Below are 17448 nucleotides of genomic sequence, written 5' to 3' on the forward strand. Positions count from 1 at the left end.
AGTGAGACTATCTGTCATGTCAAACTGCAAAACTGGCGGTCCTTGCATTGTAATGCGCCGCTTGTTTAAACTGCTAAGGCCCCCTCGACAGTGTCCTTCCTGTAACATGACACAGACATGGCCCTAAGGATGCACAGGCACGCACACACATACACACACATACACACACATACACACACATACACACCGATCAGTGTCAGAACTATCAAAGCGCTCAGGTTTGCTCAAATGAGCTAATCTGTTCGCCATTACCTGCAAATTGACTTTGATGTCTGACAAAACACCGGGGGAGAGGAAACCCCAAATGACAGGAAATCAAAAATGTTTTTCCCCTACAGTTTGAGATGGGACACGGATGAATAGAGCTTTTCTGTGTCACCTGGAGGCTGAAAATGCACAAGATGAGGGAAAATTGCTGTGAAGCACGAGATATTTTCACATCAATTTTGAAATTACGCACCCCGGTGGAAACATTTACTGTTTTTTTGTGTTAAGTCAGTTTAATTATTTTTGTTTTCATCCGCTGTATCGTGCCTTTTGATGGGGGTGTTTAAGCTGTCCTGAGACGTATCAAAGAGTTTAGAAAAATAAACCTTTTAGTCGTTCTCAAACCGAACAATATTTATACTTCTCCGTATTTAAATCTGAGCAATGTAAACACACAAAGGCCTGATGCTTCCAATCTCAAGTTTACCCTAAAATTCAATTATTCTGATGATGACATTTGATATAATAATTTCTACTGCATGCTGAGAAAGCAACATAGCAATGCCAGACGTAAACAAACAGCATTAATCATTCTCAGTTTGTTATTTTTGCACCAAATTTTAAAAATCCAAACAGATCTGACCAGTTGCACACAACAAATGTTTGCCTTCAGGCATCTGGAAAGGCTCCAATACTACAAGCGGGGCCATCAGAGTTGGTAGATGCTAGCAATGTCTCATTCCAGGGGCCCCCTGGGAGCTGGACAGGGTGAGAGAGGTCCGGGGAGCAGGGCTGTATTTTTAGGACAAACCAATAAACTTGTCTGGCTGGACAGACAGTAGTGTCTGCTGGCATGGAAGGGTGTGTTTTGACAGGCATTGACCCCCTCGTGGCCACACACCCACACACAGACAGACTAGACACACAGAAGCAATCACACACACACATATGTTGACACACACAAAATGCTGAGCAGTGCAAACACTGCTGTTATTTACTTTGAGCCACACTGTGTCAAACTTGGTTTGAGGTATTCAGCCTTATATGATAAATATGCAGTGAATCATATGCTGCATGGCACGTTTGCATTTCCTCTGCTCTTTCTTTTTAGGTTATGTCCTTGTGGTCCAGTCATGGTAATAGACAGAGGGCAATCATACAACAGGGTGTCTGCTGAAACAGCACAACAACAATATATTTTGCATGTTTTACCTCTAGTCCATGAAATCTGTTTTGGTTTCAGCAACGGCGCCAGTGTTGGGTTGATAAATTCATGCTACATTTCCTAATAATGGGTTAGAAATTGGTTGGTTGTTGCGATGAGATGGTCATCCTAACTCATCCTTCTCACACTGTCAAAGTGTGGTGCCCACCCCCTAGGGGGGGCGTAGAGCCATTGCAGGGGGGGCGCGGTATGAAGAGGGGAAAAAAGAAACCGCTTGGACACTGCTAGCACGGGGCGCCCACACAAACGCAAAGCAGGAGATGAAGCATCACTGAATATGTTTCCAACCCAACTTCACTCTAAGACAAAGACTAGAAAATACGGTGAAGCAAATCTGCCCTTTGGCTTCACCTGCACAGTTGCTGAGGTAGGTCTCCCTGCAGGATTGGTTTCCCCTGCATCAGGAGCAGCGCTGGGCTGTTCAAATCACAGACAAACAGGATCCCAGATTCGTGATTTTTTACTTTACAAACACTTGTTGTAATGACTAACTACTCCTGACATGTTGGAGATGTTTGCTCTTTATACAGTAAAGTTGCAGCGGGATACAAATAACATCAGGCTGATCCTGCCACAGTTTGTTCCTCCTGTTCAAATCACGGACAAACAGAATCCCACAGCTGTTTATGTTTTTGAACCCATTTTGCACAGAGAGGCATTTTTGAAAAATGTATTGATAACAGTGTTGAATATTATTACACAGGAAAAACAACTACATGTAAAATAATCACACCATGACACCTCTGCCTTTGTAAACAGAGGGACAGTAACTGTGTGTAAAACCTGCAGACAGTCAGGTTAACAGTATTTCGTCTCTATATTTTCTATCTATCTATCTATCTATCTATCTATCTATCTATCTATCTATCTATATCTATCTATATCTATATCTATATATATATATATATATATATATATATATATATATATATATATATATATATATATATATATATATATATATATATATATATATATATATATATATATATATATATATATATATAAGATCAACAGAACACAGTGTGCTTTGAGGTAGGAGCCAAAAAGGGTGTAGTTTGTGGGTGTGATCACCCGTGTGTACACCTGTGAGCATGGACGCGCTTGTTTTTTGTTTTTTTTAAAAGGTTCCTTCATGTAATGATCTGCTAGAGGGTGTTGGGGGGCCACAGCCCCGTCCTCCAGGGCGTGAAGCAGGTATGGAGGAGATCAAAACTCCAGACATCCAGAGGCCCCCAGAACACAAGAGACCAAGGAAGACCAACAGAGGGGCAGCTGCGCCACTGTCCCAGTAAGAGCTGAGGAGAGTCCCAGATGAGGGCTCACTCAGCAGCCGCGGAGCAGAAGCCAGGGGGAGTTGCAGTGACGCGCCCGTGAGCTCCGCCGGCAGCCAGCCGTGCCTGAGTGACCGAGGCCCAGGCCGAGAGGCCGGGGGCACCCCACCTCCGAAGTGGCCCGAGCGAGCCCCAGGCTCCAGGCCCCGATAAGCGGCCGCCAAGGAGTGAGCCGGTGTGTACCTGGACGCCCATCCCCGGACACAAAGAACCACCAACGCACCGACACCTGAGGGAGTCCGCCACTGGCAGGGGAAGTGGTGGTAGGTGGAGATAAGCCTCCATACCTTGGAGGGCCCAATTATTTTGCACATGTCGAGGAGCGTGTCAGGCTACATTTCACTGTGTGTTATACTTGTATAACTATGCATGTGACAAATAAAGAACCTTGAACTTGAACTATCTGCCATCCTGCAGCTCATCTCATGTAAACAATAACGTGGCCACAGCGTGACGTGAATAAAGGCGCATACCTTTGACGTTGCGTGACGAACTCTGTATTCCTCGTCACACATAAACGTAAAAAAGGAGTTTAAAACAATCTCCGTTTTCGGTGATTCGAAACGTTTACGTGGACGAAACAGCTGCGTGTTCAAAAATACCCGTGTAGGTGCGGACGCAGCATAAAAGAGTTAGTAGTTTATTTTATTACTACCTGTAATTTATTGCAGTTTACTTGTATTTACTTAATTGTTTGCTGAATGTTTGAAGTGTGAAATACGCAATGGAGCAAAATATGTGCGTGTGGCGAACATTTTTCTTGTAAAACGAAGGGGGGCCTAGCAAAAACAGTTTGGGAACCGCTGTCCTAGGCCATCCGCACTGGAAGCAATTCACTCATCATGTTTTGCTTTAAAGCTGACGGCTGGTCGCTTGCAGACACTGCCGGATCTGGTTCATTTGGTAACCTTATGCTGTATCTTCTATCCACTAATATATCAGTCAGCAGCATCCTGTACTCACACTGGTAGAAGTTTCTCTCTTGTTACTTAGTTGACTTAAATTAATGAATTCTCCAAGTTTCTACAGCCTCTGCTCGTCGTTTGCTGCTAACTACTTCCAATGTGGACACAGCTTAAGTGTATAAACCCACTGAATGTGCTAGTCAGCATTTCTACTGAATCCAAATGTGACGGTGTGGCGGTAAGAGAAGTAGCCAGAGAATTAAAACGCTGTTTTTTCCTACTTTTGGACAGTGTTGATGACCTGTTTATAACGGGCAGCAAATCAAAACAAACTGGACTGAAGGGTGTCCTTAAAAGGCAGAGGAGATAAAGCAGCTTGTCTGAGGGGCTTTATTAACCCCCATTACAACATAATTAAGGATTATTTTGGACTGTGCGTCATGCAAAACCAGTGTGATGAATAGTAAAAAGCAGTTAAAAATCTGCCCCCACAAAGCTGATCAGGGGCCAGTGAACAAAATCAGAGCTGTGTCTGCTTATCAAGGTGGAATCTGAATGAAGAGGTTCCAGGAAAAAAAGTAATTTGTGATCTGCAAATCTACCTGGTTTAAATAAAAGTTTAAACATACAGAACATCAAAAACGTAACTTTATTGAAAGACGTAAATCCTTTAACTTCAGAAAAAAGCTTCAAGGGAAAACTCAAAAGTATTTTAGGATTGTTTTTCCATCAAGACTTGATCCTTGATCCTAGGCATGAGCAGCCAGGTGCTCATGCCTAAGAAAGCCCATAGTCTCAGCAGCTTGAATTATGCTAATACCTGCCATTGTAATGGTAAATGTGAGCTGAGTTTGTCCACTGCTCCACTATTCACTCCACAGGCCCAAGATATGCTCTGGATTCTGCAAACAAGACTGTGAAAAGGCAACTTCATAACACTTAGCAGCTGCATCCAAGAGATGCTAATATTCAGACACTGGCAGTTTGAGTACACAGAGCTTCTGTGTTTGACGTTTTCTTTTTGCTTTCAGGTAGGCTGAGAGGAGACGGGTTAGACTAATATGCTACATCCTGTCTTCGACTTCAGTCTGCATCTATGTTTTTTCCCTCAACTGGCTTGACCGGACACCAATGTGCATGTCGGCTTCAAGGAGAGAAGGGAAATTGAAGATGAAAGTATATATTTGGCCAAGTGTGGTTTCAACCCTCAGCGGCCTTTCTTGTGCAAATACAAAGTTCAGACTTGTTATGGAAGCATAGCTAGCAATCCGATAACAGAAGGGTATGAAACGCAAAAATCGTCCAACAAAGGCAGTAAAACGGCGAACAGGGAGCCTTAGTAAGACAAGACAAGTCCACTACTTCTACATATGTCATCAGCAGAGACACACACCCACCCAAAAAATGCAGAATATGGAAAACAAACAACTTCCTCTGTTGTATTTTTCATCGACTCCATGTTATTTTTGTGTTGCTTAATAAAGACAGCAGGAAAAGCAGAGAAACATATAACTTATGACTTTTATAAACACAAGTCAGCAGTCTCACAGCCAACTCCACATGTGGCATTAATAATAACTCTTTACTCTTACTGTACATTTAATTAGGTAATTACACTAAATGTGTGTTGTGGTGCTTGTCAATCTTAGACAAGAACACTCTTCAGTCTTGGAGGAGGATTATAAGAATTAAGGGACAAAGGCAGCCTCAACGATGTGGAATAATATTTCTAATATTTCAAAAAAGTTAAATAGTCAGGAAGATATACCAATTATAGGGCAGGTTTTGGGGGGATTGTGACAATAATTCTAATCCGTGAACAGACTTTGCAGTCAGATCTGATAACCTGCCGTGTTTCTTTGCTCTGTTGTGTGTTTGTTTTGTAAAGAAAAGCTCATTAGGACTTTTATTTCACAGACAAGAGCATTCATCACGGGCAGGACTTTTGGCGCTTGGAGGAAATTTGGCAGTGAACACTCAAATCTTAGATTCCTTTTCAGGTATGCTACAAACAATAATAAACAACTGTAACTGAAAGCTAAATATGACAGATGATGGATTAGCGGTTTCAGACAGGTTTCAGCTTTCGCTGAGGTAGGGTTTTTTCCTCCACCCTATGCTGAAATAAGCAGATATTGTCATGGTCCTGGGCCATGTTGGCCCAGTGTTCTTAGTTTTCTTGTATGTTTGTATTTTGTTCCCTGTTTAGGCTCTGTTTCCTGAGTTGCCCTGTTGTGTTGTTCCCTGAGTGCTTTCCCTTTGTGACTCTCACCCCCTGTGTGCCCCTCTGTGTATTCATGAGCCCTCGTCCCCTTTCGTGTTTATTCCGTGTCTCCCCTGCCCGTTATGTTGGTGTTCTCCCCGTGCTCTCTCTCCTCCTGTCTGAACCTCTGTACTTCCTGTTTCACCTCTACCGTCAGTGTTGTGTTCACTCCTGCCATGTCCCGTGATTATTATCAGTGTCACCTGTGTTCCCCGTGTGCTCCCACTTCCCTCATGTTGTGTGGATCTCCCTGTGTCTCTCTGCGTATGTTAGTTTACTTTTCCCAGTTTAGTTTTGTATTTCCTATGTTCTGCCATTCCAGCATTAAAGCTGTGATTTTGAGTTCATCCCCGTGTCTGTGAGTTTTGCGTTTGGGTCCTCCTCCTGCCTGCCACACAGCGAATCATGACAGATATGAGTGATTCCCTGCAAGTTCAAATGCACAAAATACAATGACAGAGTAAAATAAGTTACTGGTACTGTCGTTTATGAAAGCAGTAAGCACTTTTTAAAGCTACTAAAAATAAATAACTGAATTTTTTAGAAAATCCATGTCTGTGTTTTTAATATGACATCCAACCATCCATCCGTCCATTTTCTCCCACTTATCCGATTCACAGCTGTCGAGTCTACCACAGAGACTGCAAACCTATTGCAGAGCTACCACAGAGTAACAGGCAACCACAGGCAAGCATTCACACCTATGGCCAATTTAGAGTCACCAATTTGACCTAAAGTGGATGTGTTTGGTACCCAGAGAGATCCCACACAGACAAGTCCGAAGAAAGTTCCCAATTCAAACCCACGACCTTCTGGCTGGGATGCACGCAGCACGCTGATGCGCATTTTATGGAGCGTAGTTTAGATAAATGACACTGATTCACACTTACTGATAGCTTGAACTCTTGCAGCTCTTCCATTTTCCTCCATTACTGCATTAATATTTTCTGTTTACAAGTTGCTTCACTGCTTCAAAATAGAGCAGATATTTCAGGAGGCGTACTCTGAGGGGGAATAAAGTGGCTAACAGACGACTGAAGACAGGAGCGATGTAGTGGTTTGGTAGAAGAGTTCAACTAACGTTAAACTAAATAAAAGCAGTCCTGAATAAAAATCATTCATAATAGTCACTAAGCTGATCTGTTTCTCTAGAAATTGTTTTCATTCTTGTCCATGTCACACAGGCTGTCACAGAAAAACAGCAGAGGTGTGAGCAGAGAGCGGGGGACAAAGTGTGCAGGGAGACAGCTGCATTGATAGCACAGGCATGTCAGCAGGCAACAGGTCAGTGCGACAGAGTGTGCATGAGACATCTCCTGAGGTGAGGCTAAGCCGCTTAGTGTGGCAGATTACGCTGCCTGAACAGAATAATCTGACATTTTCTTTTGATATTTGTTTCAGACTTCAGTGAGGTGATCATTTGGGACAAAGCCATTCTCAGGGAGTACCTGTGAAAACCATACGAGCTGTTTCGGGGTGTTTGGACGATTGATCCAGCACCTGCCCGGTCGTACGTCCAAGGAATATTTTGCCTGACATTGATGAATGGGTTCTTGTGAAGCCGAGTGCTGCTTAACATGTTAAAGGTGGTGAGCTGGGTTGTGTGTGAGAGCCGAGGCAGGAGTGGAAGGGAGTTCTGGTGTCTGTTATGCTGTAGGCCCTCGGGCAGTTTTTCAGCTGGCAGAGATGGGGTGGGGTGAACAAAAGGAGAAGGCAGGAAAAAGCCGAGAGCATAAAAGAAAGTAGATATAAAGGACAGAGAGCGCTTTTTCTTCTTCTTCTTTTTACCTTCAAGTACACATTAGGGAGGCTATGGTGAAATATGCGGGGCTTCATCAGGGTTGTGAATAATCCTACTCTTCAGAGGCTACAAGGTCTTGGAAGTGGTGCCTGTGTCTCTGACTCCTTCTCGAGTTTCAGAGATGTGTCCCTGTTTGATGATATACTGGCATCCCTGAGTTAGGGCTGGGCATAGAGTTACCCACTACCCAGAGGACACCATTACTGTCTTCAGTCAAGTGCTGCAGGGTACGGATGAAAGCAGCAGGCTTCACAGACAGGGGATAGAATTAAGCTAATATACCTACTCCCTGTGTGTGTGTGTGTGTGTGTGTGTGTGTGTGTGTGTGTGTGTGTGTGTGTGTGTGTGTGTGTACTACTGAGTGAGTAGTACACTGAGCCCAGTGAGGGTATAGCAGTCAGCATTTCTGTACATGTGCACCTACTTATGTTATTTACTGTGTTACGCACAAACAAGTACCCAAAACATGTGGAGTTATTGTACGCCAAACATACTGTTGCAGTAGTAAAACCTCTGTCAGATGAGAATACTACATGCAACTAGACGCAACATAGAAATTCTTTCTTCAGTCCAAAGGTTAACAAAGAAAATCTGCCACAGAGATCTTCCTTTCCAAAAGCAAAACCTGCAATCATCTCCCCAACAGAACTGATCAGAGATGAAGGACATCTGACTCAGAATTGTAGCTCCTACAGGGATTGCGTGACATTTTGGGAAAAATCCTCTGCTTTCTGGCAGAATGTTTGAAGAGAAGATTGATACCATTCTTATATCTCTGTGGTATATATGAATGTACACAAGCCGGAGGTTAATCTGGCCAAATATAGAGACTGGAAGCAGGGGCTATCCAAAAATCACCACTTAACATGCTCCATCTCATTTGTTTGATCTGTACAAAAACCAAAGTGTAAAAATAATATTTTACTGCTTTCATATGTGCAGGATTATTGCTCTGTGAGCCAAAATAACATTAAGCACGCACACTCTGTAAAAAAAAAAGAGACGTGTTTGGATTTTATACCGATTAAACAAACAGGACATATCGTGTTAATTAATCAGTGAGCTTTGTAGGTGCTAGTAGGTGGATCCTGTTACTGGCAAACAAAGCTGCAGCCTGCAACCAGTCTTACTGCTAGACTAAGCCAACTGTCTGCTGGCTGTATTATTATATCTAACAGATGTTACTCATTTTCACCATTTAATTAAATGTCAAACTCTTTCCAAAAATAATAATTTACTGAGCAATAATACATGAAAAAAGACCCAATCCTCAATCTGAGAAACAAAAAATAAGGCTGCCGTTTCTGAAGTTCATGATCATTTACCAAAATATAACTGTGCACAGATATTTTTCACTTCTATTCAGCTTCACATAAGGCAGTACACTGTAGCTGTTTATTATGAGACAATATGTTCAGAGGATTTTAATCCACTAACTCAGCGTGTCCACATAAAATATACCCGCACTGAGTTTCACAAGCCATTTTCTTCCTTTTATTTCTACATTTCCCTGAACAATCTCAAGCGGTCTGAAATGCCCACAAATAATCAAACAGTGATGAATGTGTTACATTTTACATGTTAGCTGAGGCCTCAGATGCATAAAGTATTCATCTCAAATTGGGCACACAGGACGAATAAAGCTTTGTTTAAGTAATAAAACCCCAAGTTTTTCTTACTTGTCAACAAGACTAAAACCCACTTTTGTTTTTAAGGAACAGTTTCACATTAGGTGAATTGTAGAGGGATCTCTACACAGCACCTCTGCAAAGACAACATTTGTTGTAAGATGTTATTTTCCTCTTTTCTTTGAATGGTTTCCTGCAGTGTTATTGTTACGCAATGAAAAGATGCCTCAGTCTCCTGCCCACAATGTACTGGGAAATTTCACCTGTTTAATAGGTTCCCATTAACCACCTGTGGTGACAGTTACAGTAGTTATATTCACACGTAAATACCGGGTCCTGAAAGGAAAAAAGTAAAGAAAATATTTGAATAATTAAAACTTTTCTGGGCCTTGGTGTAGTCCCTCATTTCTTTCTCCGTCTGACAAAAAGCAATTTTACCTCCTCTGTCTTTAAGACAACTTTCTTCCGAGTTGTTGTCCCACATAAACAGAAGGTTTTAACCGCAGGTGTATCTGCTGAAACCACAGCCAGAGCTCTTTGACATCTTTGATATCCAAGAGCAGAGAAACACTGAATGAAACCTGATGGCTAAAGCAGCCTTAAGCCTTTGTCTCATAGTGATGTTCAATACGAGCATCCAACACGAAAGAAAATGAGTGGAAGGATAATAGGACGGATGTGATTGATGTTCAAGGGGTTGAATGATTGTCGGGTACATTTTTAGGCTATCAGTCACCCGTGTCTCTCTTTGCTTAGCTTCTAGACGGCCTCACTGTTTCAGTTTCACCTGTGGATACTCAGAGCTGAGGGAGAAATTTTAACACAAACACAGGGCAAATTGGCCCAATTAAGTCATTAGGCAACACAAGCCAGAGGTCTGACAGTTTACACTCCTCTGGCTCTACTTACAAAGATCTTTTTTAAGGTTTTCCCACCAGCTCCTTTCTACAGAAAATGAATCATAAGGAGCTACAGATGTGTCTATAATAGCTGATTATATCAGCAGTTTCTTTTGGGACTGGGGGAAGCATGTGTACGTGTGCACGCCGGCATGTGTGTTTACCTCGCCTGACATGTCAGGTGCCAGAGGGATGAGGGGCCACAAGGAGGAATAGATAGCGAAAAACACCACCCACAGGCCGATGCTTCCCCAGATGGCGATGTGACTGAACTGTTAGGAGCAACCAGAGGACAGTAAGTATCACAAAAGGTTTTGCGATTTGAGCACTGCTACAATTTACTCGAGCCATTTTAATCATGCTTCCTTGGGCTTAAAACACTGAATGCTCTCCGGTAACTTAAAAGAGGTACCGTACATTTCACTTGGTTTACATTTACAAGCCTAGCGAGAACATACCATAAAGGGATTTAGCGATAAGAAGAGGATGTAAAATTAGTCACAGGTATCAGCGGCCACGTAAAAGTGAAAAGAGATAACAGAAGCATAGCAAAAGAGAAGGAGGACTCAACTTACCATGGTCCAAGACGAGGTTTCCAGGCCGGCTTTAAGACAAACTGTGATGACGACAAACTGCGGAGACACAAACCACATGTTCGTTCAGCAAAGAGGATCATGTGAAGTTCATCCCACATACCTGAATTCGCAATAAGAAAGCATTTTACTGGAAAAAACGAAACTGGAAAAGATCATCAGACAATTGAAGAGAAGAAGACAAGGAAATATAGCTGATGTTTATTCGCTGGCATTTAAGAACACTTGGCTCACACACCCGAACTCTGTAACACAGCAGAAACACTGCCAGGGAAGAAGACCGGTGCACTTACCGTGTAAACCATGTTGCCTAAGAGGAGATAGTCCGGAGTTCTTCCATTGCCAAAAACTGTATCTGTGAAGGGAATCAGCAGCAGAGGCTTTTAAGCTGTCCTTCTTCAGCTCTTAGGTTTCACATAGGGTAACACTTTAGGTACATCAATGTGAGTTTTGTCATAAAGTGCTTGGAGTGGAGCAGGGAACTAAAAGTAGAAACCACAGTCAAACGCTGCTTCCATTACTGTCCTTGAGAGAGCCTGGAATGTTAATTTCAAGGCAGTATGTGTATGCAAATCCAGCAGAATTGGTGTCCATTAATCATATTCAAAAACGAAAAGTTCTGGCTAATTTAGTGCTGAAAGAGAGGGTAAAATTATTTTTCTGGCAACATTTTAATTAATTCTGCCATTAAAAAGGAATCCGATGCTTTTCGTATAACTTCCTAAATTAATAAGACTGAAATAAGCTGTGAGTCACACAGACATATTGCTTCATACCGCCCAAGTGGGCCTGGGCTCTGGCTAAAATATCAACAGTGTGCACTGCCAGTAAAGAAAGAGAGGCTCCCTTTCCCTTTACTTCCGGCTGGTCACATGTCTTGTGTGCGCTGAGGCTTTGCTGACAGCCTGTCAGTCACAGTGAGGGGCTTGGCGCCTTTTGTTTGGAGAGCAGGCCCAAGCTTGTGTGGTCCTTAGCTCCAGCCAGCCAAGACTTACCGGCTCAAAGATCCCTATTCTCTCTGCACATACACCCACACACACAGAGACCATCTCAACGTGCCAAACATGCACAATTGACCTTCTATGGATCAATAAAGTTATTTGCACTCACGAAGCTCTCTGTTTGAATAAAAACATCATTTTGGCCGCAGAGAAAGCACCTGATTGGGTCTATGTTATCTATCAAAGCTAAGTAAGTGCCAATAACTGCACGCTAAAGCATTTCAGCAGTCATTAGGGCAAACATGAACATGGGCTTGTTATTGCGTGTCCCTCGGACTGGAGCACACACATGTTTGCAATTCATGACTGGATGGTTGAAAAGAGAACTAATTAAGACAAAATACGTGTCTTTGACTGTCCTCCTTATTTATGCGCCAGGTCCACCGAGAGCCGTGGAGGAGTCTCTGGGAGCTACTTACCATGCTGGAAGGCTTTAAGGGGGAACCAGAAGAGGATGACGGAGTGGAAGAGGCCGTTCAGACAATGGGCCCAGAAGACCTGCAAAAAAGAGGGAAGAGGGATGGAGGGAAAGGATGTATAGGAGGGGGAGGACAGGGGAGGGGGAGGTTGGACAGCAAGAGATTCCAATAAGAGGGTGAGAGGGAGAGAGAGTGGAAAAAAAGCATGAGAAAAGGGTGTTGGGAGCTCCAGCTTTCCAAGTGACCCCTGACCTGGGCCCTTTGTGCCAGCCAGGCGCTAGGCTAAGTGGCGGTTTTGTCGGGGCCTCCATGCTGAATGGCCGCCCCGCTGACAGACACGTTGTATATCCTCTGTGTGTGTTATGGGGGAGAAAGAGGTTGCTGAATGTGTTCATGGGCAGTTAAAGCTAATACAAGTTTGCACATTTTCCCTGTAGTCAAGAATAAATTAAAACAAAACGAATCAGTGGGTGTAAGAAAAATACACATACTCATCTCAACAACACAAACACTGTATAACATTAATGTATGAGCTGCCAGTGTGAGGGTTTCCTCTCATTATATTTCATTAGGCTTCGGCCCTTTCATGTGAGGATTTTAACTGGTGTAGTAATAAATGACAGCAGAGTTTAAAAAAGCAAAAATAAATCTAGAAACACACACAGGGAGACTGACAGGCCTGACAGAGATTAAACTGTTTTCACGGTAATTATTGAGAGCCTGCTGGAAAACCGTGGACCGCAGTCTGCGTGTGCGTCTGTCTACGCAAGCATGTAGACTTGAATCGTTTACATCCATACTGTCTCTCTCTCTCTCTCCAAAGCCACGGTGCTTCAAATTCACATTATGCGACGCGATGGCCAAACAAAACACTAATGGGTGATGTACCATGAAACAGCCGTGAAAATCCTTTCTGCCAAAAAACACTCCATATTTGTGCCGCCTTTCCCCCGCTGTGCTAACACAGACGCTGCTGTGAATCCTGAGAAAATTTGTCGAGATTAAAGGGCAGATGGAGCAGGGCATTAAAAAATCTAAAGCAAACGGGGGAAAGCATCACGTTTTAGTATCTGGCTTGTTTTAAAAAGGCTCGCTTTTCAACAACTTCAGCAAACCTGTCAGTGAAATATTAAACACTACTTATACAAGATGAATTACACATCCTGGAAACTCACTTTCTGTATGTTGTGGTCTTCAGAACAGCTATTCGCACTATTTTACTGTGTAGGGTTACTTGAGATCATCTGGCTGGAAAATGAATGGGCACAGTGAAGGAACAAGTCCTGCTCTAATCTACGCCACGGGCTTGTTTTTGGTCGCTGTAGCACAACCTCCTCATCTAAAGTCCTTTAGCAGCCACCCCCAATCCTGGATTACCTCACTCTCCCACTGTGTACACAAAACCCAATACACTGAGTGAGGGCCAGCCAAAGCAAACCCCCACTCCTCTATCTCTGTGGTCAAATGTGTATTAAATTATCACCAATGTTACAATCACATGTTTATGCCAATTAGCCTCCCACTGGCAGGCTCAGCTCTCTACCAGCCTCCTCCCCAGCTATCTCAATCCCAAACTCTGTGGGAGTGTAAGCCAGCCCCAGTTTCCGCTCTACCATAATGAATGCTAATGAAATCAATAAATGCTCATAATCATTTGTCACAGTAGGATCCTCCCTTTCGCCCCTCCAGCCACCAGGCTCTTTTCTTTCTTGTTACGCAGCAAGTTGCTGGGGCTGGCGCTCCGAATGAATGCCTCGTCTGTCCTGCAAATATTCGGCCCTTTGTCAGAATCCTAATTGCCAAAAACAAAAATAAGAAAAAGAACCTAAACCACACGAAGGCCAGTAATTAATATCGAGCCAAATATTTCCAGAGTTGCTCCCACGCTTCCTGTTTCAGCTTTGAGGAAAACCGTATGCAAGAGAAGTAATGGTGCTATGTAGGAGGTGATAGCTTCTGGTAAACTGCTGCGATCACCGAGGCCGCACGAAGGGGAACGCGGTTTATTAGGGCGGTTTAGGTGTCTAGAATTTGTAATTAAAAGTGAATGAGCGACACAGCTGAAGCCACGCCTGAAGTTTCAAACACCCTCCGTCTCTCCCTTCTCGCACCTCAACACAAACAGCTTTAATTCACAAAGACAGTATCTGTTGTGTACAAAAGAGCCGGGCGAGCAGAAAGACAGGTTTCGAGGGGCCAAATTCCTGCTGGATTTTCTCGCCTCGCCTCGGGCCAGCTGCAAGGAAAATATCTCGGGAATAGAGTGGACAAGCCAGCAAAAACAACCTGCTGACCTGGCCAAGTCATCATTTATGAGTCTTGGAAAATGTGGCCCAAACAAAAATGGAGGTTCATTTGCTTCTAACTATCACATGAATATTTTTAATGATTCCTTTTTTTGGCACCAGAAACTTAATGAAGTCTTTGCAAAAAGCTAATTAAAGGGAAATCCATCATACAACAGGATTCACAGAAAAAGTCATACGATTTATGAAGTGGTCATAAATCATTAAAGTATGATTAATAATAAAACAATTGTGAATCATAAAATCTGAAGTGATGTGCAAAGAACACAGGGCGCTTGGTTCACATTTAGTCTATTTGTTTTTCTGTGAAATGACCTATTTTTTCCATTTCATTTAGATAGTCAGCACACATCCACTCACTGCTGTTATGCCAATTTATCAACTGTGACATTACAGCCTTTAAATGTTATATATGTATTTCACACTGCTGGGAAAAGCTTTTTGCTGTATTAAAAATGTGTGACATTAGCAGGGCTACACCTAATGTTCACGATATGTTTTTCTTAATTAAACAAAGGCTAATTGTGTGCAACAGCTGCTCTACAGACACTTACTGATTAATCATATCATGTATATTTAAAAAAAACACAAGATTCAAAGCTACAACTTTACGAGACGTTTCAATCTTAACGCTGCCTTCTGTCACTTTTAAGTGTGTAGCTAAGAAACAAACTTCTGAAAGGTTATAATTTAATGTGGTAGAAAAATTTACATACTTAGAAGTACAAATTGTGCCAAAGATAAAGCAGGAGGTGTTGTTAGTGCCAGTTCTAACCAGTGTGATCATGGAGTCAGTGACAGATGGATGCGTCAGCAAGTGTCAGATATTTTAAAACGAATGTGTTATCAAAGCAACTTTATCCTTTACACGTGTTCTTGAAAAAAATAGAAACTACATGCAAGACAAGTACTAAGGTATACTTGTTATACTTGGTAAACAACCTCTTCCTGTGTATTTGTACTCTGATATCATGCAGAGCAGACTGGCGATCCAGCTGTTAGGTGTAATATTAAGATGCTAATATACTAGAGCCTCCTATGGACTAACCAGCTGTTTTTTAATAGTAGGATCAGATGCTACATTTAAATTTTATCTATTTATTTATTATCTGTAACAATTCATCACAAATCAGAACAAATGAGCTAAACACTCACGTTCATTGGGACGCATTTTAAAATGGCTTTTTTAAAAACAGAAGTGAGTATTTCTCGAACTCGGGATCGGACCATCGTCGTCTGATCCGTGCAGTCTGGTATTGTGTGGCTTAAATGCGATCTGATAGGCTTCTAAGAGAACAAAAAAACACCTCACTTAAACGAATTGCATAATTTTCTGCGACAAATGCCATTACACAGTGACAGCACACTCTCTCTACTCCCTCCTTTTCTGCTGCCATCTCCCAACAGATCTGAGCTTCCATGCCCGTGACCACCATGGCCAATCTGCTTTTAATCCACCTCCATGTGGTGCTAACCAGGTCACCACGCCTGTGAGGAGGGTCCAGGAGTCTCTGGCTCAGCATGGAGAAAGGACGAGACGACTTTATTACCAGTTGAAGGGGGAAGCTAACAGACAGCCCCCGCAACCAGACAGAACAGGTCAAGCCAGGCCAAACCAGGCTACGACCGGATACCCACAAACTGCAGCTGCCAGGTCACTGAGACGTCAACACAACAGATCGCTGTCCCGTTATTAATGTGATTTCATTACTGGGACTTTTAACCTTTTAATTTAGTGGAGAACAAAATTAATTCCCAATCATAAAAGGTACAATAAAAAGGAACATAACATACTTTAGTATAAGTTTGTTGTTGTTGTCACTTAATTTGAGCAGAATTAAAGAAATGGCTGTTACCGACACTGGGCTGTTGAAGCATGTCAGTAAAGCTAACAGTATTAATGACATACTACGTCTATGGAAAATACTGTTACACCCACATACTGTTAGACTTTACATGAAATATATTCACAGAACATGATACTTATACTTAGGACTGCAATGAAGAGCAAACTGAGAAAAATAATTAATCTAAAAGTACTGAAATCTGTTTACGTGTTACAGGAAACATCCACATAGATAACATACATGTGATAAGAGGATCAAATTACCTTGGTATTGAAGCCCATGGCATTCTGGGAGGTTTTGTAGAGCTCTGGGTATTTCAGCATATTCTCTTTCCTGCAGGAGCGCTCAAATATTCCCAGAGTGAGAGGAGGCAAGGCAGTGAAGATCTACGAAAAAAACACACCCGCAGACGTGCACAAACACACAGTGATGAATCTGATATGAAATAATATGATTTTGCTAAAAATATCTCCCTTTAAAGCTGCCACAGTAAATCTGACCTCCAACATCCTGTCAAAGCTCTGTTTCATTTTGTTCTCCACTTGCTCCACTCTTAATTTTACTTCACTGAAGACTGGCTGACCTTATTTTGATTTGTCATGCTTTAAGTCTGTTCATATGCAAAAACCATCTCCAATGAGCATCTGTGGTCTTCTTGACTGAGGAGCAGGCATTTACAGCATCATTTCGTGGTGGTGTTGTAATGTTCTGTATAGCAGCTGCTGAGAGAGGAAGGATGCTATTTGTGTAGCTCAAGTGATTCAGTTGGTGTGAGTTCCCTACAGGCCCATCTGGAGTGGAAGTCTTCAGGCCTCAGTCGGCAGGACCAGTGGGCTACAGGACATGCTCCACTGGCTTCTTTTCTTATTCAGAGCCAGGCTGAGGAAGACCTCCTTTGAGGGGCAGATTCAGCCCACTGCCTCTAACAGACTCCCACTGAGCCAATGGAATTCCCTCAGTTTTTGATAAAGTGAAAGACTGAAGCTTTTTCCCACAACCAAAACAGCGCTGGTTACAAAG

The 17448-nt window shown here is 42.6% G+C and overlaps 1 protein-coding gene across 7 annotated transcripts in view; it reads right to left on the reverse strand.

The window, feature by feature from the left end:
• Positions 1 to 17448, reverse strand: part of atp8a1 (ATPase phospholipid transporting 8A1) — a 111263-nt gene that overhangs the window by 9688 nt on the left and 84127 nt on the right. For all 7 annotated transcript variants that reach the window (XR_014271741.1, XM_082507589.1, XM_082507590.1 and 4 more), the window contains 5 exons: positions 16692 to 16814; positions 12276 to 12354; positions 11149 to 11210; positions 10838 to 10894; positions 10427 to 10534 (listed from right to left, as the gene is read on the reverse strand). Coding sequence is in view for 6 of the 7 variants with exons in the window: in XM_082507589.1 (XP_082363715.1) it covers positions 10427 to 10534; positions 10838 to 10894; positions 11149 to 11210; positions 12276 to 12354; positions 16692 to 16814 (429 nt within the window). In the remaining variant the exon portion in view is untranslated. The remainder of the gene's footprint in view (positions 1 to 10426; positions 10535 to 10837; positions 10895 to 11148; positions 11211 to 12275; positions 12355 to 16691; positions 16815 to 17448) is intronic.

The sequence above is a fragment of the Aulonocara stuartgranti genome (genome assembly GCF_965226115.1).
Source record: "Aulonocara stuartgranti genome assembly, chromosome: 2".
In the NCBI taxonomy this organism is placed as follows: Eukaryota; Metazoa; Chordata; class Actinopteri; order Cichliformes; family Cichlidae; genus Aulonocara; species Aulonocara stuartgranti.